Source organism: Pristis pectinata, chromosome 8, assembly GCF_009764475.1.
Source record: "Pristis pectinata isolate sPriPec2 chromosome 8, sPriPec2.1.pri, whole genome shotgun sequence".
Classification (NCBI taxonomy): Eukaryota; Metazoa; Chordata; class Chondrichthyes; order Rhinopristiformes; family Pristidae; genus Pristis; species Pristis pectinata.
In genome coordinates, this window is record NC_067412.1 from 67971065 (window position 1) to 67993112 (window position 22048).

The 22048-nt window shown below is 38.5% G+C and overlaps 1 protein-coding gene across 1 annotated transcript; it reads left to right on the plus strand.

Annotated features, from left to right (window-relative positions):
• The first annotated feature begins 25 nt into the window (after positions 1-25).
• On the plus strand, positions 26-17254 carry sybl1 (synaptobrevin-like 1). The gene is made up of 8 exons (XM_052021099.1): positions 26-221; positions 1382-1546; positions 3597-3654; positions 4024-4161; positions 6521-6611; positions 10126-10193; positions 10895-10987; positions 13369-17254. The coding sequence occupies exons 2-8, from the start codon at positions 1401-1403 to the stop codon at positions 13435-13437; spliced, it is 663 nt and encodes a 220-aa protein (XP_051877059.1). The 5' UTR covers positions 26-221; positions 1382-1400; the 3' UTR covers positions 13438-17254.
• Positions 17255-22048: the final 4794 nt, after the last annotated feature.

Below are 22048 nucleotides of genomic sequence, written 5' to 3' on the forward strand. Positions count from 1 at the left end.
TCCAGTTGATGCCTATCACCGGCTCGTTGCTCAAACCCACAGTTGCAGGCTCGCCCCCCTGTGCTGCGCCGCTTGGATTAGCTGGAAATCCGCACATGCGCAGTGTGTGGAAGCGGAGCCGGCCGACGGTGTATAGGCAGCGAGCACAGGGCACCTGACCGGAAGTGTGTGGAGAGGGAGCTGTTTCAGCACAACAAGGCCTTGGGTGGGAGGCGGTTCAGGTAGGTCGCTTGGGGTAAGAAGACTTGGGTGTTGTCAGCAGAATTTTTGTAAAGTCAGTGCTGGGTGTAAAGTTTTTTCTGCTTTCACAGTGGAAAATTCCTAACAGTTACAGCCAAGTTTCCAGTCTGTGGAGTAATTATTTAAAGTGCAGGCTGTCAAGATGTTAGAGGTGTAATCAATTAGGTAAAGCTCTATTCTCTCCAATGAGCTGGATTTTTGTTTTACGGTTCAGGTTATTTATTTACAAGCTTTATCTTTGAACTATATGTGTTACCAAGTGTATATGGTTCAGAAGTGAAAATGCCACCTGAAAGGGGAATGAATAGGAAGATCTGTGTCAGATGGTAGATTGTATGCACGAGTTTGGCATAATCAAAGCTTTCAGTGCTGCGTATTAGATAATTATACTTTGGATTAGGTGGTGAGGCTATTTGTTGAGACATTGCAGATAAAAGCAAAAATGAAAGTCAAAACTGGATCTACGTGAAATTTGATACTAAGCAAATAGTTGTAGTCTTGTACTTGGGCAAAAATGCACGTTCATCATCCTTGCTGTATCTCTGTCTCTAATAGCCTCAGGCTCCATAACCCACCCTTCCCTTCCCAAACAAGAAGCTCTGAATCTCTCCTCCTGCATTCCCCATCAATGTCAGCTATGCCTTTTTACTGTGAGGCATCTCATACTGGAATTCAATCCTGTAACCTCTCTAGTCTTTAAACTTCTCTCTTTCATCTTTCAAGAGGCTACTCCTTACCAAAGTTTTGATTAAGCCTTCCTTGGCCTGGCATTTTATTTTCTTGTTTAAAATGTTTTGATTTTTCTGAATCATTTTATGATTTTTTTCATTAACTTTTCATAAATAATAGTTCTTGCACTGCAAGATTTGACTGGAATATTCATATGAATGTGGATGAAGATCAGTGTGTAATACCCTCTTCTGTTTTTATATGCTGATTTGAAATTTCTCCAAGTCCAATGTTTTAACCCTATTCTATTCTATTGCTCACCTGTATGGACATATATTAACTAAGATTATTTACATTTCTTAAGATGTGAATTCTGAACTCTAACTTAAGAGTGTGCTGGTAGAAGGATTTGATCTTTGTAATGCAGTGATTTACAGTTAACTGCTATATAATTTTGTCTTGTATCTTGCAGCACCTTGTTGAGAGGAGCCATGGCTATCTTGTTTGCAGTGGTTGCAAGAGGCACTACAATACTTGCAAAAAATGCCTTGTGTGGAGGAAATTTTTTGGAAGTAACTGAGCAGATTCTGTCAAAAATCCCATCAGAAAATAATAAACTGACCTACTCTCATGGAAAGTAAGTACCAAAGCCCTACATCTGAGAAGCGTACAAGGTCTAGGATCATCAATTAAGAGAGTACTAAAATTTGAAAGCTTTTCACTTGTTGAATTATTTATGTGTACACACTGGAATATTGCTTCTTTGTGAACATTATATTTTACAGAAACCCCAATTCCTTTTAAGACACCATTTAGGTGTAGGATTTATTTCTTCAATCTTATCTTTACTAAGATTCTCCTTGTTATATCCTCATGCTCTTGTATTCGGACATAATAGGATGATTCATAACCACTAAGCCAACAACATACTTAAAAACTGCTCAAGCAGCATGTGTGGAAAAAGAAGCAGTTAACATTTCAGGTTCCAGACCCTTCATCAACCTGAAATGTTAAGTTTCTTTTTCCACAGTTGCTATCTGACCTGCTGAGTGTTTCTAGCATTTTGTTTCTTAAAAAACCTGCTCATGCAGGAAATATGGTTTTTCAACATGCTTTACCTATGTACAGTAGGTGGGGGTTTTGAATGCTTTCCCATTTTAGTCAACTATTTTCAGATATAAAGCTTAAATTTCTGTTCTGCAGCATTAGTATTACTCAGCATGGCACCATCCTTCATTGTACATTTTGCAAATGAGTTAAAATCAGAGGCATATTGTTTGTGAAAAGGAATGAACTAGGGTTATAAGGCCCGAGATTATTAGCGATGGGCACAGCCAGGCAGTGAAGAGGTATATTTTGCCCGTTCCTTTCCCATTTCTGCTTATCTATGCCTTTTGAGTTAGAAGGCCAAGTTTCTACTGAACTTACTGCATTATGTAATGAGTCCAAGATATTTTTTAATGAGCACCAGGGAAGAGAAACTTTTCATGCTTGAAGTTAGTGTTGCCTTTGAACTCATCCGAAAGCCTGACACTGCAACACTTAATTCCCTATGAGCTTTACAAAAGTTTTTTACATAACCTGTGATAAAAGGGACATTAGCTATTTTGGGACAGATTCTAAGGCAAAATCATAAAATTTGGTGGTTCGAAAAATGTCTAACTAGAAAGATTGGAATAGCAAGTAGCCATCCAGATTGATTTGTGATAGCCAGTAATAAGAACAGAATGCTAGAAATACTCAGCAGGTCAGGCAGCATCTGCTGAGCAGAATCTGTGCTAAAATATTTGCTGTCTTTCACCACAGATGCTGCCCGACCTGAGTACTTTGACCAATTTCCATATATTTCAGGCTTTCAGCATCTTTAGACTTTTGGATTGCTGGGAGAGCCTGTGTTGTTTGTGACTCACTAGAGCATTGCTTTTGTAGTTGACAACTTCTAATGTTGTAATCTTGCCCATGTTTGGTCTATTGCTACAACCATTGTTATATGCATTTGGAAAATTAACTGCTTTATTGTCTGCTCTGTTTATCCATTGTATCACCTGTTCAGTTATTCTCAAATTCTATCATTGGTTTTCTCTGAATGTTAGAAACTTTATTTGAATTTGCTGTTTAGTGCTGTACAAATTTGCATTTGCTCATTGACTCTGCTTCCTAACAAGTGCTGGTGTGCCCCAGTGAATCAATTTTGAACATGTTCCATTTTTTAATGCTACTTGAGTTATTTGAGCACATTTCCCATTATGTATCCTGCCCTCCTGGGGGAGGGTAGTGGTGGTTATTCTCCCCTCCCCGAACCCCCTTTTTCAGCTACATTGTTAATGTTTCTCCAGAACCATTTCACACTCCCTTATTTTCATCAAAAGTCCCAAGCCACCCCCTACCCCCCAAACTCCTCTCTGACTTCACTCTGCAATATCTTTGACTAAATTCCTTATTTTCTGCATAAGTGTGCACCTCTTGCTTTATTTGCAAAATATTTGGAGCTATTTGCAATGTTGAATGTAACCACAGCATGGTCTACAGATAGTGATCTGTCACATAAATGTATGTTCTATTTCTACTATTTCACTCCATTGTCACCCTGCAAGTCGTTAATTACAACATACTAGCATCATTGCTAAATTTTGTTAACTGCTTAACTAGCCACTATTGCATACTAACAGATTTCTTCTCTTCCACAGTTATCTATTTCATTATATTTGCCAAGATAGAATAATATACCTGTGTATCACAGATGATGTGAGTATAATTTCTAAAGAAATCACCTTTTTGGGGGATTTGTGGCTGATGGTTAAATGTGTTGTATAGGCTATGCAGGCTGCACAGGTTCACTTTTGGTGAAAACATTATTTGGAGATGGTGTTTTTTATTGGCTATTACAAGACTGTATTTTAATCTTGATGATCTGACTGTTAACCATTAAGTATTTTGTATGTCCTGGCTGACTTGCACTAATGTTCAAGGAAGGAAGGGACAGGCCTATGTTAGTTGAGAAAGGCATGCAGTTGCTACATCCACAGTATAGCTATCGGGTCCTATTTAAAACTGTATTTTTTGTTTTGAATGCTACAGTTTCATTTAACATGTTGAAACTTTTTTTTTCTTCAGGATTTTGAACGATCAAGAGCATTTACCTTTCTAAATGAAATAAAGAAACGATTTCAGACCACATATGGTTCGAGGGCTCAAACTGCATTGCCTTATGCAATGAACAGTGAATTCTCCAGTGTGTTGGCTGCACAAATGGTGAGTATATCTGTTTTCTGTAATCTTTCAGAAACTAGCAAAGGCCAGTTGAGAAATAACTTCTGATTGGAAAAACTGAATACTCATAATACTATTTAAAACATTAAAGACATGCTTGCTATATCATCCAGCATCTAATTGCAGCTGAACCGACACTTATCCTATTCTGTCCACTTGTCTTCATTGTCTTAAGCAACCCCTCTGGATCGGGGGTGACACTTCTGTGGGATCTGAGATTGATCTCATCAGCAATGTAGGAATTGTAGAATCTACCATAAGTGGAGCAGGAGGTGCATGTGTCAGTGTCCATGCAGCAGAGTCTGGTCTCCATACTTGGCTCTGTTCCATGGAATAGCTGGTGTACAGTACCTATCCCACATTAAAAGAAGTCACATATAGCAACTTCCACTCGTTATGAAGGGTCCTTAACGACAGCTATAATAGTGATGGCCCTGGATGTGGCTCTGCTATAATAGTACAGGAACCTAGATATTTTGACATTGGCATTCTCACTGAGTGAGAACGACTGACAGCTCAAGGAACCAGGTGGTGAGTGACATCTTCCACAAGGCCAAACAGGAAAAGGGATACTATTTTCATGGATTGAGCTTTGCCGTCACGAATTAACTTGTCTGATATCTCAGTGACCTCTGCCATGGGATAAATGCACCATCCTCACTTCAGCACTGTGCCAGCACACTAGGATCATGCAGCCAAGGAGAACTTCTATTCCAGCCTTGAAAAGAACCTGGCCTATGCCCTTGAGGGGGAGAAAGGGGCTAACATTGCCATTTGAGTACTATCCTGCTCCTAATTTGACTCATATTGGTGTTGAGGTAGAGATCCAGCTGGGGCAACATTTGACTATCTTTACATAGCCTTAGCATATCTGTCATGGTAGGCAAACAATAGCATCTCCCTTGAGTGCTATCCATAAGTCCATAAGATATAGGACCAGAGTTAGGCCATTCGGCCTATCAAGTCTGCTCTGCCATTCAATCATGGCTGATTTCCAATGAGATTACACCTATAAATGTGTGAAGTATGGTTCAGATGAGGCCAAATTCATGATTGGCCGGTGCTCTTGTCAACATTCATTGTCCAGTGTTGCACATTCAAAGTGAGACCAAATGCCTATTGCCTCTAAGAGTTGTGTACTTTAGGAAGAATTAGCAGCCAACACAATCAAAGACCCCTCCCATTCCAGGCATACTCTCTTCTCCTCACCCCTCCCCCCACTTCCCATTGGGCAGAAGATGCAAAAGCTTGAAAACACACACCACCAGGCTCAAAGACAGCTTCTATTCCCACTATTATAAGACTATTGATTGGACCCCTTGTATGTTAAAGATGAACTCTTGACCTCGCCATCTACCTTATTCTGGCCCTTGAACCCTAATTGTCTACCTGCACTGCACTTTCTCTAACTGTAACTAACGCTATATTCACATTCTATTATTGCTTTTGTACTACCTCAATGTACTTGTGTTTTGAAATGATCTGTGTGGATGGCATGCAAAACAAAGATTTTCACTTTATCAGTATGTGACAATAATAAACCAATTCCAATGTGTTACTCTGCTCTGAACCTATTACTCAGATCTTGAATCTAATGACAGCTATTGTCAATACTGCTTTGTCTGTGAATCTAATATTTCACAGTGAAATATTTCATCCACAGACAAATCAGTTTTGACCATTATTGTGGTTAGTTCTACATGTATTTTAAAGAGAATGCCATACACATGGGGAAGGTGGGTATTGTATGAGTAGTGGGATGGTATAAACTGGAGGTTGGGTGTTGACCAGGATGTCATTAATTAATGGGGAGAGAAATTCTAGAGAGGAGGGGTGATGAATTGTTCATGGAACTGGAAAATACTCCATTATTGATCTAGTTGATTTCTATGTACTTTTGTTTGCTTTGTTTCAGCAAATGGTCTTGAGGGCATTGAACTGCGCAACTTGAAGTTGTATGAACTTGTCCAATGACCTTTCAGTAAAACACTGAGTTATCTTAACAAATAATTCATCATATTCTAGTAAAGTTTTGTAAAGCTGCATAAACTTGAAAGTTGAGACTTTCACTGCTGAATGTTACTGATGACTTGCAATATCCCTCCACACTGCACAAATTTCAACCTCCTTTCTAATGGAGAAACAATTCTTTGCCTTGAGCAGTGGGAAAGTGACTGGAACAGATGCTGATGCTGCATTCAAATTTTGTGTCAGCAGTCATTCAGCAATCGTTTCTTGTAATTTGATGTCTGAACAACAGTTTGAATGTAGGTTACTTGTGTGTCATGTGGATGTAAATCTGAGTTTTTGAGGGCATTGAATTTGTCACATGTGATTTCAGAAATACTTATCAGAAAACAAGAACTCTGACCGTATTTCAGAGACTCAAACACAAGTGGACGAGTTGAAAGGAATCATGGTCCGAAATATTGGTATGTATGAATATGGAGAATGTTCAGTCTTTGTTTTGAAAGTCTAGTTTTCTTAACTCTTATGCCAATGCACAGTAGTAGCTGCTTATAAGCAGCCACTAAGATTTATAACAGCTCAGAAATGCACCAAAACCTTGAACTCAAGAGCTGCATAACGTTTGATGAAGTGATCCACTGATACTGCCAGTCTGTGGTCCTGCCATGTGCTATCATGTAACATCATTGGGTTGTCAGCTGCTACTGCCTTTGTGCTATATAAATGCTTTTTAGTGTCGACTCTTAATCTTGTGACATTAAAAAATAGCATTGAAATATATTGAACTTGTCTACGTTCATGTAACTCTGCTTCCAAGTATTTTTTAGATACAAAATGCTGGAAGTACTTTGCAGGCCAGACAGTATAAATGCAGATGGGAAGAAGAGATCCAATTTTCAACTTGATAATCATTCATTGATTTTTGATGAGAATTGTCTATCTGGAATATTAACCCTGTTTCATTCTTCCCATGGATGATACCTGAACTTTTCACGATTGTTAAAAATTGTATTTACAATACCTATGGCATTTTGTTTTCAGATTTGAATTTAAGTGTTTTAATCCATTGTTTTCAGTTAGTATTTCCAGAAAGTAACTTGCGTTTAAAGCTGTGAGCAGTTAGTGCTGTGTACTGGTATTTGTATTAAAGCAGACGGTATGATTAGGATATTAAATGTAAAGCATTATGACCACAGCTGAACAATTGAAACCATTTATTTTCCTATTGCTTGATTTTATCACCCTTGAAAGAGGCCAGACCTTCTAATCTACTTTTAATATGCACAAATGATGCATGCCTTCTGCGAACCTTCAGTAAATGATGAGTTCAAGGAAAGTTACGTAGATATGGGGGGGTGGTATAAAGAAGCTACTTTTTAACTTTGATTCACTGCTGGCTTTCTGAGCCCAACAATTGAATCTATACACACCATTGGCAAGACTAGCATTTATTGCCCACCCACAGTTGACCTTGAGAAGCTGGTGGTAAACTACTCCCTTGAATTATTGCAGTCCTTCTGGTGAAGGTCCAATGCCTTGGGATGGGGAGTTCCAGGATTTAGACCCACTGATGATGAAGGAATAGCAATACATCGTAAAACGCAGATAATCCCACTTGCTTGGGACTTCTTGTGACACAGATTTTTGTGTCATTTTAATCATTTTAATAAATGAACAGATTTTCTAGACTATTGAATGTTATTTCTATTAATATCCAAGACCTGTTTTTAATTCACTTTTTTTAAGATGGTACACAGTATTAGAATAAATTTTTCAGAGAACATGGTAAATTTAAAAGGAGCATCTGGGAACAGGACACTAATCAGTTTAAAGAGACCGCGGTAACTGGGGCTTTGAACTGGAAGGGAGCATGGGAAACATTACCTGGTGAATCAGATGAGAACGTTTGGCATTTCTGAATGGTCAGATAGTGGATTATCAGAGTTGTACTGTATTTCCAAGTTGTGATACAGTGCAACTTGGAGAATAACCTGCACGTGGTGTGCTTGGGAGGTGCTATTGGAGTAGCCTGGAAGAGTAATTGCAGTGCCTTTTGTAGATTGTACACTCTGCAGTCATGGCGCATCAGTCATAGAAGGTACCGTTATTTTGGATGGTGGATGGGGTAGCACTCTGGTAGGTTGCTTCATGGTTGTTGGATCAGAATGTACACTGGCAAATGGAGAGTATTGTATCACACCCCTGACTTTTGCCTCGTAAATGGTGGAAAGGCTTTAGAATGTCAAGAGGCAAGTCACTTGCCACAGGTTAGCCAGCCTCTGACCTGTGCTGATAACATCAGTATTTATGTGGCTGTTTCTAGTGAACAATTAGTGCTAGAATCTTTATTATGGGGCACTGAATTGTACAGGATTATTACCATATCAAGATTAGGTGATTAGACCAGGTCTTATTATCCATGGTCATTGTTTAGCTTTTTTTTTGCAAGTGACATTCAAGCCACAATGTTCAAGACTTGCTGCATGCAGGCTGAGATTGCTTCATTTGCTACGGAGCTGTCAATGGAATTAAACCCGACTCCCCTTCATTATATAAAATTAACAACATTCTTCCAATTTATCTGCAATGCTCTCATTGTTCAACCCTCCTGCTTAAACCCTCAGTGGTGGCCATGTTATATAACTAGTTTTCTCTTCATCAGTGATGAGATGGTCTGAGATTTGCCTATTGCTCCATCCTTCTGCTGTGTGAGTAATTGTCCTGGGTGCATAGATAAACTCATCAGTGACGACCCTCATTAATCACTCATCAACACACCATGTCTTGAGTAAATAGATGCTCCCTTGGTTCCTCTACTCTGCCTTTTAGTACCTTCATCCCCATTAGATGTTCTTTCATCCATGATGTTTCTGGTTGCTAATCTTCACAGGCAACTCATCTGATTGTTTAAAGCCTGACCTGAGTCAACCATGGTAAGAGCACACTTCAGGGACTTAATACAGGATAATCCTGAAAGAAGGACCATGGCTCCTTTTTTTCTACTTGACATCCCACTGAACCAAACTTGATTTTCCCTATCCCCTACAGTGTCTTCAGTGCCTGAGCAGAGAGTACATTTGTTGCCCTTGAGACAATGGTTGTCTGTCCTTTTTTTCCCCTATCCTTCTACATTTCCTGTTTGTAATCCCTTCTATCTCCAGGTCCTCTGAAAACCCTATTGCTATTGAGCTCCAACTTTTATCTCTGAAAACCCTATTCGTGTTGCTTCCAGTCACTTTTTTTTTATCCCCCTCATGGTGCCAAGACTGCTTTTGGCATTTAATTGCTTTTGACCTGTCCTCAGAATTTAATTTGATCGTGTGTCTTCCTTTGCCTTTTATTTTTGAATCCAACAGTCTATCCCATTCCTGGCTCAGAAGTCAAATACCATAACTCCCTTGATGCCTTATTTTCCTGCATTGTCCAGAAATGATTTCCCCCTCTACCAGTTACACTTCTATTTTTCTCATTGTTCCCAGTGGAATCTTGTTTAACATAGTGATTAAACTATCTTTGTATCCACCACAAAGATTAACTATGTGATGCACTTCCATTGTCCCACTGCTGCTGAAATGTATGTGCTATTTATCACCTTTTAACCTCCTTCCAGCTGGACTCCACACGTCCCCTCAGATTTTGTAATTTCCATCTATTCACATTTCATCAGTCATGTTCAATTCCAATGCACCCCCTGGTTGCCCATGTTACTTCCCCCTTTATTAGTAAGTTAAATTGTAAAGCCTTTCTCATCAAATCCATCCATGTGCTTATCCCATTGTAACTTTGCACTTCTGCATTTAAAGCAAATTGGTTGAATTTGAAATCTGTTAATATGAACTAGTTGCTGCAAACCATGCTGTGGATAAGAATATAATGATATTCTGTTTAAACATGTCAACTGATTTCATTAATCTTCTGTCACCTCATTTTGATTCCTGTATGTCATAACTTGACCTTGCAACTTTTCCCATATTGCAGATTTGGTGGCACAAAGAGGAGAAAAACTGGAGTTGTTGATTGACAAAACTGATAATTTAGTGGATGCTGTGAGTATTCAGCGCCTGCCTTGTAGCTAGCACTAAAATACGAAATTAACTTTTGAGCTCTACGTGATTTCACTGATCAAAACCTTGTAAATCCCAAGTTTGTAGTTGAGAAAGTGGCACAGATGTAGGGGGTAAATATTCATCCTCTACCAGATATGTTAGGTGTGTGATATAGCAGCACATGCATGTTGTATTCTGCTTGAAGTCTGCTTGGAGAAATTGAGTACAATGCCCAAATATTACAGTTTGGACATTAATCCTTGCAGTTCAAGACAAACTTCTACCTTGGTGTAGTATTGGCCTTTTAATTGGAGGGGGCCACTTTGGAATGTTCCATATTCTTTGGGGGGGGGGGGGGGCATTATTCTAGTTTTTCTTTTGGCTTGGTATCAACAAATCTTCCCTTGAACCTTGGGAAGCTTTGTGGCCAGAAACCTTTGGGGGGTGGGAAGGAACTGTTCTAATCCTGCTGTAGATATTAAATTTGTCTGATTACTGCCTTTTACTTGATTTCTAAATAGTCAAGAGATGGCTGAAATGAAAGCTAAACTGCAAGTAAGACTGCTGCAATTTTTATGGACTCTTATACTTGGTGTCAATTTCTTCCTCTTGTAAAATGTATATTTGTCTGTGGAGACCATTCATTTTACATTTTGAGTTTTTTTAGAATCAATTAAATGCATTTTTTCCTTTACTTATAGTCGGTCACATTTAAAACCACCAGCAGAAACCTAGCCAGAGCAATGTGCATGAAAAACCTCAAACTGACCATCGTTATTGCAATTGTAGCAATTGTAAGTATATTTCTCAATTCTTTATGACATAGTTCCTTGGGAGTTACAAAATGTTAGTGAACTTTCACACCTTGACAAATGCTTCCATTTCTGAAATTTAAGTCATCTGCAGCCTGTATGAGGTGCTTGGAGTTTTATGGGCTAAAATTAGTTTTTCAGCTGCAATGCTAAATGTTTAATGATTCCTTATCCCTTTGTGGCTCATTGAGTTATTAGCGAAGGGAAAGGAATGGTTTTCACTTTGGTAGCTGATCTAGCTGGAAGTTCAGTTTCCTGACTAAATGTCAAATGACCTAATAAAGGAAGGAATCTGCACTTGTCAATTTCATTTTACCAAAAGAACCTCATTGATAAACATGTTCTGAGATCATAAAACATAATATCAATGCATGTTTTCTGTCTGTCACTTTTTCTTGATGTAATTCAAGTTTCTCTCCCTTTTAAAATGGAATTTCAGGAAAGAACCACTTTCAAAATATTTTGTGCTCTGTTGACAAGGTGGGGATTTACACCTGGCTAGGGTGTTGTTAATTGTAATTTGCATGTTCCTATTGAGAAACTCCACTATTCCCCTTTGTAACATGATTATTTTCAAATGTGACCTTCCATAAATGCACAATCTTGTATATTATTATCTAGATGGGGAGAAAATTCAAAGTACAGAAGTGCAAAGGGACTTGGGTGTCCTCGTGCAGGATACCCTTAAAGGTTAACCACCAGGTCGGATCAGCGGTTAAAAAAAGTGAACGCTATGTTGGCATTCATTTCGGGAGGTATAACGAACAAAAGTAAGGAAGTGTTGATGAGGCTCTATGGGGCACTCGTGAGGCCTCATTTGGAGTACTGTGTGCAGTTTTGGGCCCCTTTTATCTTAGGAAGGATGTACTGATGTTGGAGAGGGTTCAGAAAAGATTTAAGAGGATGATTCCCGGAATGAAAGGGCTTACATACGATGAGCATTTGTCGGCACTTGGACTGTACTCACTGGAGTACAGAAGAATGAGAGGGGACCTCATAGAAACATTTAGAATGTTGAAAGGACTGGACAGAGTAGATGTGGCTAAGCTGTTTTCCTTGGTGGGTGAGTCCAGGACTAGAGGGCACAATCTTAGAATTAAAGGGTACTGGTTTAAAACAGAAATGAGGAGAAATTTCTTTAGCCAGAGGGTAGTGAATTTATGGAATTCTTTGCCACATACAGCTGTGGAGGCCCAATCATTGGAGGCATTTAAGGAGGAGATTGATAGGTATCTAATTAGTCAAGGTATCAAGGGATATGGGGATAAGGCCAGAAATTGGGGCTAGATAGGAATAGTTTTAGTTTAGCTCATGGAGCAGACTTGATGGGCCAAATGGCCTACTTCTGCTCCTTTGTCTTGTGATCTTGTGATAATCTGTATTGATGTCCTCCCTTCTGATCAGATTATTTTGAACTATCAAAATGTTGTTAACCCTCTAAGAAAGGGTTGGTTTATCTTGGTGCTTAAAAGAATGAAGAAAGGAAAAATAAGCAACAGCATCGATCATAAAGCATCAGTGAGTGTATTCATTTTTTACCAATAACAAATTTGCATGTATGTAAGAAGGATGTAGAAGCTCAAGAGAGGGTGCAGAGGAGATTTACCAGGATGCTGCCTGGATTGGAGAGCATGTCTTCTGAGGATAGGTTGAGTGAGCTAGGGCTCCTCTCTTTGGAGAAGAGGATAAAAGGTGACTTGATAGAGGTGTACAAGAGGCATAGATCAAGTGGACAGTCAGACTTTTTCCTAGGACAACAATGGCTAACATGAGGGGACATAATTTAAGGTGATTGGAGGAAGAGATAAGGGGGATGTTCGGGGTAAGTGTTTTTTTTAGTGGTAGGTGTGTGGAATGCATTGCTGACAGGTCGTGGGGGTAGATACATTAGGGACATTTAAGATAGCCACGTGAATGATAGAGAAATGGAGGGCTATGTGGGAGGGAAGGGTTAGATAGATCTTAGAGCAGGATAAATGTCGGCGCAGCATCGTAGGCCAAAGGGCCTGTACTGTGCTGTAGTGTTCTGTTATAGTAGTATTATTGGTGCTGAAAGATTTCAATTGTTAATGTTAAGCCATTTAAGTGTCGATGAAAGACCCGTTCAGATTATTTGGGTCTCATGATGAGACTTGCAGGAACTGTAGAATAAATCATTAGTGTATTGGAACAATGATATGTCATACAAAAGTATAACATGAATAATTTGTTGCTACTTGTTATTCTTTTCCTGGTCTGTCATCTTCACCAGAGTGTTGTTCATCTGTATTGTTTAATGAAAATCAAAAGCAGGGTGTATGAAGGGAGCAAAGCCTATAGTTAAAACCTGTATTGTTTTATCAATGAAATATTTTGTATTGCAGGTTGTCATTTACATCATTGTTTCGGCAGCATGTGGCGGTCTCTCGTGGCCAACTTGCATAAAGAAGTAGAAACCAAAGTCCTATTAGTTGGAGGGAAAATCTGGAAAAAAACTAGTTTTAACCACTGCACGAGGATTTCATTAGAGATCTGTGTGTAATAGTTCATCTCCTCAGCCTCCAAATATTATGCATTGAAAGGCTATAGTTTCTGCTTGCCTTATTTCAGACATTTTTATACTTTTCATATTAATTGAAGGAGTTGCTGCATTAAAACTGAAACACAAATCCATATTTTATTCAGTGATTGTGAAATAAAAATGTAACATTTTTAAAAATAGTGCATTTTGAGTCGATCGGTTTAGCAATTTTTTCTAAAATTGTGTGCAGAGATTTCCATATTGTCATTATCCTTTAGAGTAGCACTGAGATAATTGGGATTTGTTCTTTTCCCTTGCACCGTCACTTCCCCTGGTAAAATCTAATGCAAAATCTTGAATTATCTGGGTGGAAATAGGTAATTATAATATTTCTTAGCTAACTGTTTGGTCACCTCTGATTACAAATTGGGGAACCATAATGCTAAATAGCTGTTTCACAACAGTTTGGAAAATGTATAAAGTGTTGCATATCTTCAGAAACAATTATAAAGCATTATTAAAAACTATTAAACAGTCATTAGAGTTGCTGTAAATTAATGGCAAATTACTAGCCTTATGTAAAAATGTAAATAAGTTTCTTATGCCAGTCACATAGCTGGTATTTATGTACAGGACATCCAGCAAACAAAGTATAGCAGGTGTAGTACAAATACTGTAGTGATTGTGTACACATGCTTGCTAGTAATGCTGCTGAATGCAGAGCTTTTGCTAACCAAACTTATTTGTATATTTTTTATGGTCTACATTGTGTATTTGTTGTTCATGCTGCTTTGATCCTTTTACAAGCGATGAGAATATCAATGGTTTATATAAAATTTGAACCTGATCTAGCTTCTAGACCTTAGGATGCAGTTTTTGCATGTTTCTGGACTGAAAGGCATAAAGTTCCATTTTATGACCATGAAAAGTTCTTATCTATACATGGACTTGGACAAATCACTGACCTTTTTTGGTAGATGGAGAAAATTCAAGGGCTTGTGCTTTAATGGGATGTTTTGTTAAAGTGGGAGCACTACCTTTTCACTTCAAGATCTAGGTTTGCATCAATTTCAAGTGAAGATCACGAATTCTTCCCTCTGCCTTTGCCTTTGGGAATGAAAGACTGGGTGGCTGTGGATAAGAACACCATCTCTTTCGAACATAGATAAAATTGACTACCCGAGTTGACATTCTAGCTCTTAGCTAGGCTTTACTTATTTTAATTCAGTTCCTGTTGCGTAAGTTGATACTGCTAGAATTTCAGCAGGACTAAGATTACAAGAAGGTCCTTTTTTAAAATTTTTTTGATTTGTATCAACAAAATACTTTTGGTCATAGTTATGTCAATCAATGAGTAAAAATGCATTGGAGGAGGTTACTATTAATTGGTCCATGTTGGGTTCAGAGGAATATGTATACTGTTTTGCATCAGTCTTGAAATAACAAGTCTTAAAGTCTCAGTCCATAATTAGAAACATTTCTTGAGAGCTATTGTCAAGCATAAATTGTAGTATAGCTGCAACTGGTTCGCAAACATGTTCCACAAATACGTTGAGCTTGTATTAGTTCCACGTTTCTCTAACTTTACAAACTCACCTCTTTAAAGCATTGGCTCAGTGGCATTAGTGTCGCAACTTGTGAATGAGCTATCACATCCTTGTAATGAGCACAAATTTATGAAAAGAGGGGTTAGTGATCTCTAGGCAAATATTATTTAAATCAGTAACCATTATTTGTTTTACCCAGATTTAATCTCTGGTTCTTTTTTTATACTTCTGAATAGATCTCAAATACCATGTAGACCAGAGGAACCTGAGGTGTCATAAATAGTTTTAAACTTGCAGGATAATAATCCCAGGCCTTTACATAGCTCACTGTTATGTCCCTCATTGATTTCATGCTACTATACTTTCCAATATATTTCGTGATTTTATATGGGTCATCTTGCTAATGGAAAATTCATGAAATACTGTTGCCTGTAACGAAACCTCTCCTATCCCACACCAGCCTTAAAGGATAAGAATTCAGGTTGTTGTCCAAGTTTTAAAATTGCACAAAATGGGAATGTATTAAATAAAAATCTAGAATCTTACTATTGTTAACATATTGGATCACAATTGTAATATATAAATTGTGGCTGTGTATAAGATGCTTTTGCACTTTGCATTGTATTGAATGGTAAAAATAAATTGTTAAACATAACACTTATGGAATGCTTTGTCATCATATTTTTGGTTAAACATATTGCTGTATATTAGCAAAATGTAAATGTGAGCACAGCAGTGAAAATGTAAGCCTATCTGTACAACATGGTTCTTTAGAGAATTCATTTTAAGTGTTGTCCAGTGCTATAGTTAAATTGTGTGGCTAATTTTGTCTTCATTGGTTAATTATAATCCATATTTAATTTTTAATATACAGTGACTAAACACATTTGAGTTTCTGCACTAACAGTCAGTGATATTTATTTGAATGTTCAGGTTTTAAACTAGTCTAAGTTTAAGACCTTTTTGTGGTCTGCTTTCTGTTGAAAGGGATTGTACTCCTTGGAATTATAGAATGTATCACTGGTGATATTGGAAGTATGAATTTTAATGTATGGTTAATCTTTAGATACCTAAATTTTAAGGAATAACTGAACTACTTGCTTTGAGTCTTCTGTTTAAGTGCAATACATCAATTACATTGGGTCTGCATTTGCAGCATCGATGTGATTGCAGTTTCACTTTATACCCTAAAGACCTGTCTGAGGTCACCCCTGTTTTCATGGTAAAGAACAAGTCTACAACCTTTCCTGATAGGTGCAATGTTTCTGTTTATAACTGATCTTCACTTTTCTTTAAAAATAATCTTTGTATATGTTTTTGTAAGGAGACTCAAACTTTTTATTGTATGACTGTGGTGGCTGAGAATCTGTTCATTATACATATGATGCTCTCTCTTAACATGTCTGTTCAAATTGAGGGAAACTTAAAACTGCATTGAAAGGTTAAAGCTTTATTCTGTACTTGTCTGTTGATGTAATTATCTTCCAACTGGTGCCTCTAAATTCCATTCTGTATCACATTTGGCATCATGTTGATTTTTATATTTGTGACTGGTTTAAATTCAATCTAACAAGGGTGGAAAGTTGAGGCCTTTGAGGTAATAATAGTAAGGTGCCAAATAAACACAAACATACTGTTAATTGCAGTGCATCATAATGAGTATTTAAAATTGCTGTAAGAACTTTTACACCATGAGTTTCTTAGTAATTGTACCAAAAAAAAACTTGGGAGCAAAGTGAAATTGACTTATTGAAACAATCATGCCCCAGTTGCAAGTCTCAAATTTTCTGGATCTAAGGGCAACCACTTAAGTAAAAATGCTCACTTAAATTAGAATGCAGAAAAATGTAAATCAGAAGTTTCTTCAAGTATGACTGAAAGGCCTCATTGCTTTGAGCTAAGTTAACCAGCTGCCAATATCACTCTCAATAGCTGGTTTCAGAATTTGCAACTGTTGGTGCAGTAAATAACAGATGAACTGAGTCCAAATATAAATATGTCTCTGCAATGGGTATCACATCATATCTGATTGCAGGATGATAAGGATTTGAATACATAACTGTTAGGAAAGAAAGGTGGCTAGGAAAAGATGGAGGAGTGGTTCCATTAATTAATGTTCATTAAATTGAGGGATTTACCTGAATTCAGGAAACTATAAATGGTTTGGGTGGAGGTAAGAAGCAATAAAAGCAAGGTGGCACTTGGGAGTAGTATAAAGACTAACAGTAACCACACAGTAAGAAAAAGTATAAAGAAAGGAAATAATAGCTTTCAAAAGGTATGTGGAATTTTAATCTACATTGACTGTAATAAAAGCAGATAGATAAAAGTCTGAATGGAAAGTTCATTGTGTTTTGTGATTGATTGCTTCAGAATGTGTTGTTCTAAGAAACTAAGAACAGGCTGTACTGGAGCTGTTAATGTGCAACAACATTAATTAATGTCTCTAGCTGGCAGCAGCATAATAGAACTAACTCTTACATTCAATTTGAGAGGATGAATAGGTCCAGAACTAGTATTTTAAATTTAAATAAAGGTAAATAAGAGGGCAGGAAAGCAGATTTAAAGTACTAAACTATCAAATTGGGTTAAGAGTAGTCAATTAAGATTTGTGGCAACCACTCCGGGTTCATGAATATTCCACATAGGCATGATCCATTGGGAAAAGAGAAATAAGGGAAGAGACCACCTTTATATTTAAAAAAAAGTAAAAAATGTGCAAAGTGGCAGAAGATTAGATAACATAGTTTCTTTCTTAAGATTTTAGTCTAAGACAAAGTTAACAACTTGAGCATTGGATCTATAGGGTCTGGGTAATTAATTGTGGAAAACAAGGAAATTACATGAACAAAACATTAAATTAGTTTGCATTAGCCTTCACTATAGAGAATAGATGTAACATCTGGGAAATGTGTGGACAAATTACTGGCAATGTGGGGCTGACAAGTTCCCTGGTCCTGAGAGTTTAACCACTTCTTCAAGACCCCAGGACAGTGTGACATGTGCCAATTTTCCAAAATTCCCCAGATTCAGGGAACTTTCTACTAGCAAAGAAAATAGCAAGGAGGCAAATTTGATTACAAGCCAATTAGCTAATTGTTACTGTGAAAATGAAGGTCTGGGGGACTTGATTGAAACAAGATCCTGAAATGTCTTAACAGGGTAGATATGGAGAGATTGATTCCTTTAAAGGTCACTTATTTACAACAGCCAAGGTGACATTTTTCTCTCGATGGTTGAGAGCCATTGGAATTTCCTACTTCCATTCCTCTTTGGAAGGAAGAGACTTTGAACACTCAAGACAGAGGTAAAGAGATACTTGGTAAGCAAGGGATAAAAGATGAACTCTATTCCCATCTACCCATGGTAAAGTTACAATTGGATCAGTCTTGATTTCAGTAAAAAGTAGAGCAGACTTGAGGCACTCAGTAGCTTCTAATTTTTAAGAAGTTGCACTATATAGTTACAGAATATTTCATCTGTTTCAGCTATTGTAAATGCAGCAAGATAAATGTCTGGAAAATTTAAGGATAAAATTCCATTAATTAGTATTTAATTCATTTAAGATCTGGGTGTCACTGGCAGCGCTAACATTTATTACCCAGCCCCTCTTGCCCTTGAAGATAAGTGAGCCAACCCTGAATGACCGCAGTCTTTTAGCAAAGCTATTCCCACAGTGCTGTAGGAAGTTTAGACCCACCAACAATATTTGCAAGGCATGACAATGTACTACTTGGAAGGGAAGCTGTAGCTGATAGTACTCTCATCCAAATGCTGCCCTTGCCCTTGTCATACAGCATGGAAACAGGTTCTTCAGCCCAACTCATCCATGATACCCACCAAGCTAGTCCTATTTGCCCATGTTTGGCCTATATCCCTCTTAAACCCCTCCTATCCAAATGTACTTTAAATGTTATTTGTACAGGCCTCAACCACTTTCTTTGACAGCTCATTTCCACATACACACCACTGTGTGTGTGTGGGTGGGTTCAAAAAAAAAACAACTGTGTTCACCCTCTACCCCTCATGATTTTTATATACTTCTATTCCTCTCCCTATAACTCAGACCCTTGAATCCTGGCAGCATCTTCAAATCTTCTGTGCACTCTTTCCAGTTTAATGGTGTCTTTCCTATAACTGGGTGACCAAAACCGTACACAATACTCCAAGTGCCATCTCACCAACATCCCAACTCCTCTGTTCAATGCCTTGACTGATCAAGACCAGAGAGCCAAATGCCACCTTCACTACCCTGTTCATCTGTGACACCACTTTCAGTGAACTATGTACTTGTACTCCTAGGTCTTTGTTCCACAACCCTCCCCAGGACCGGACCATTACTGTACAAGTCCCACCCTGGTCTGACTTTCCAAAATGCACTTATCCTAATTGAAAGCCATTTGCTAATCCTTGGCCCACTTACCAAGCTGATCAAGGTCTCCTAATTTTTGATAACCTTCTTCACTGCCTACAATACCACCTATTTTAGTATCATCTGCAAACTTACTAACCATGCCTTATACATTCACATCCAAATTAACTAAAGGTCCCAGCACTAGTCACAGGCCTGCAGTCTGAGAAACAACCTTAGACCATCACTCTGCTTCCTACTATCAAGCCAATTATGAATCCAATTAGCACTCTTGCTCTGGATCCCATGTGATCTAACCTTACTGACTAGCAGGACCTTGTCAAAGGCCCTGGAGAGTAACAAAGTAGTTTGTAGATTTTTCATACTGCAGCCACAGTGGCAGAAGGAGGGAATGTTTAGTGGTTGATAGTTGCTTTGTCCTGGATTGGGTCAAGCTGCTTGAATTGTTGGAGCTGCAATCATACAGGTAAGTGGAGAGTATGCCACCACATTATAAACATTTAGATGGTGGTAAATACTTGGGAGTTGCTTATCTCCAGCATTCCCAGCTTCTTACCTTCTCTTGTATCCACAGTATTGATGTAGCTAGTCCATAGAGTCAGAGTACTACAGCACAGAAACAGGCCCTTCAGCCTGTATCAACCTTCTGCCTAGTCCCACCTGCACCATACCCCTCCCATCCATGTACCTATCCAAACTTCTCTTAAATGTTACAATTGAACTTGCATCTCCCACTTCTGCTGGCAGCTCATTCCACACACTCACCACTCTCTGAAGAAGTTTCCCCTCAGATTCCCCTTGTATATTTCTCCTTTCACCCTAAACCTGTGTCCTCTATTTTTAGTCTCACCCAACCATGGAGGAAGCAGCCCGCATGCAGTTACCCTATCTATACCCCTCATAATTTTGTATACCTCGATAAGATCTCCCCTCATTCTCCTACGCTTCAGGGAATAAACTCCAAACCTATTCAACCTTTCCCTATAACTCAGGTCAAGTCCCAGCAACATCCTTGTACATTTTCTCTGCACTCTTAAGCTTATTGATATCTTTCCTGTAGGTAGGTGACCAGAATTGCACACAATACTCTAAATTCAGCCTCACCAACATCTTGTACAACTTCAATGTAACATCCCAACTCCTGTACTCAGTGCCCTGATTTATGAAGGCTAAAGCGCCAAAAGCTCTTTACTACCCTATTTACCTGTGACGCCACTTTCAAGGAACTATAGATATGTATTCCCAGGTCCCTTTGTTCTACTGCACACCTCAGAACCCTACCATTCACTGTGCAGGTCTTACCCTGGTTTGTCCTCCCAAAGTGCAACACCTCACACTTGTCTGCATTAATTCCATCTGCCATTTTTCAGCCCATTTCCTTAGCTGGTCAAGATCACACTGCAAGCTTTGATAGCCTTCCTCGCTGTCCACTACACCCCCAATCTTGGTGTCATCCGCAAATTTGCTGATCCACTTTATCACATTATCATCCAAATCATTAATATAGATGATAAACAGACCCAGCACTGATCCATGCCACACACCACTAGACACAGGCCTCCAGTCAGAGAGGCAACCATCTACCACCACTCTTTGGCTTTTCCCTCTAAGCCAATGTTGAATCCAATGGGCTACTTCATTCTAAATGACAAAACGACTTAACCTTCTGGACCAGCCTCCCAAGTGGAGCTTTATCAAAGATCTTGCTAAAGTCCATGGATGTTTTAAATCTCTCTGCCAGGGCCCCTGCAATTTCTGCACTAGCCTTGTCAGATCCTGGAGATTTATCCACCTTAGTTTGCCTGAAGACAGCCAGCACCTCCTCTTCTGTAATCCAGATAGAGTCCATGACCTCACCACTCTTTTGCCTCAGTTCTATACTCAATCTGTCTCCGGAGTAAAGAGATGCAAAAGATTCATTTAAAATCTCCCCCATCGCTTTCAGCTCCATGCATAGATGGCCAAGCTGATCTTCAAGAAGTGCAATTTTGTCCCCTGCTATCCTTTTGCTCTTAATATAGCTATAGAAAGCCTTGGGATGCTCTTTCACCCCATTGTGTCCAGTTCAGTTCCCTTACAGTAGTTAGCTCCAGTCAATTGATGGTATGGATCTCATTAAAGATCAAGGGTAAGTGATTAGATTCTCCATGGAAATGGCCTTGCACTTGTGGCACAAATGTTTCTTGCCAAGGAACAGAGTATAGAATTGCACATTGTGCAGTCAATGGATGAACATCCTCACTTTTGACCTGGTGATAGGGGAAAATCATTGAAGCATCAGAAAATAGTTGGGCCTTGAACACTACCCCACATTACTCCTGCAGTGATGGCCTGTGATTGGGATAATTGACCTAATTAGCCCAACCACTTTCCTTTAATACTCTCCTAATGGGAGTAAAACATGTTGTTTCACAGGAATATTAACAAACTTTAGTACTGAGCCATGTAAGTACTACAAAGTTTGGTCAAGCAAAGGAGATGTAAGGAACATTTTTAAAAAGATGAAGGGGTGGAGAGATGAGGTCTAATTAAGAGATTAAAAAGGAAGCCATTCCCACAAATCAAGAGATTAAGAACTTGCACAGAAAGTTGTATTTAAAAAAAAGCTTCATTGAACTAAAACA

Excerpts from the sequence above, each read along its gene's own strand:
- sybl1 (XM_052021099.1), top strand. The coding sequence starts at position 1,401 with ATGGCTATCTTGTTTGCAGTGGTTGCAAGAGGCACTACAATACTTGCA. Across the intron at positions 4,162-6,520 it reads GTGTGTTGGCTGCACAAATG|AAATACTTATCAGAAAACAA; the intron begins GTGAGTATATCT and ends ATGTGATTTCAG. Across the intron at positions 6,612-10,125 it reads AATCATGGTCCGAAATATTG|ATTTGGTGGCACAAAGAGGA; the intron begins GTATGTATGAAT and ends CCCATATTGCAG.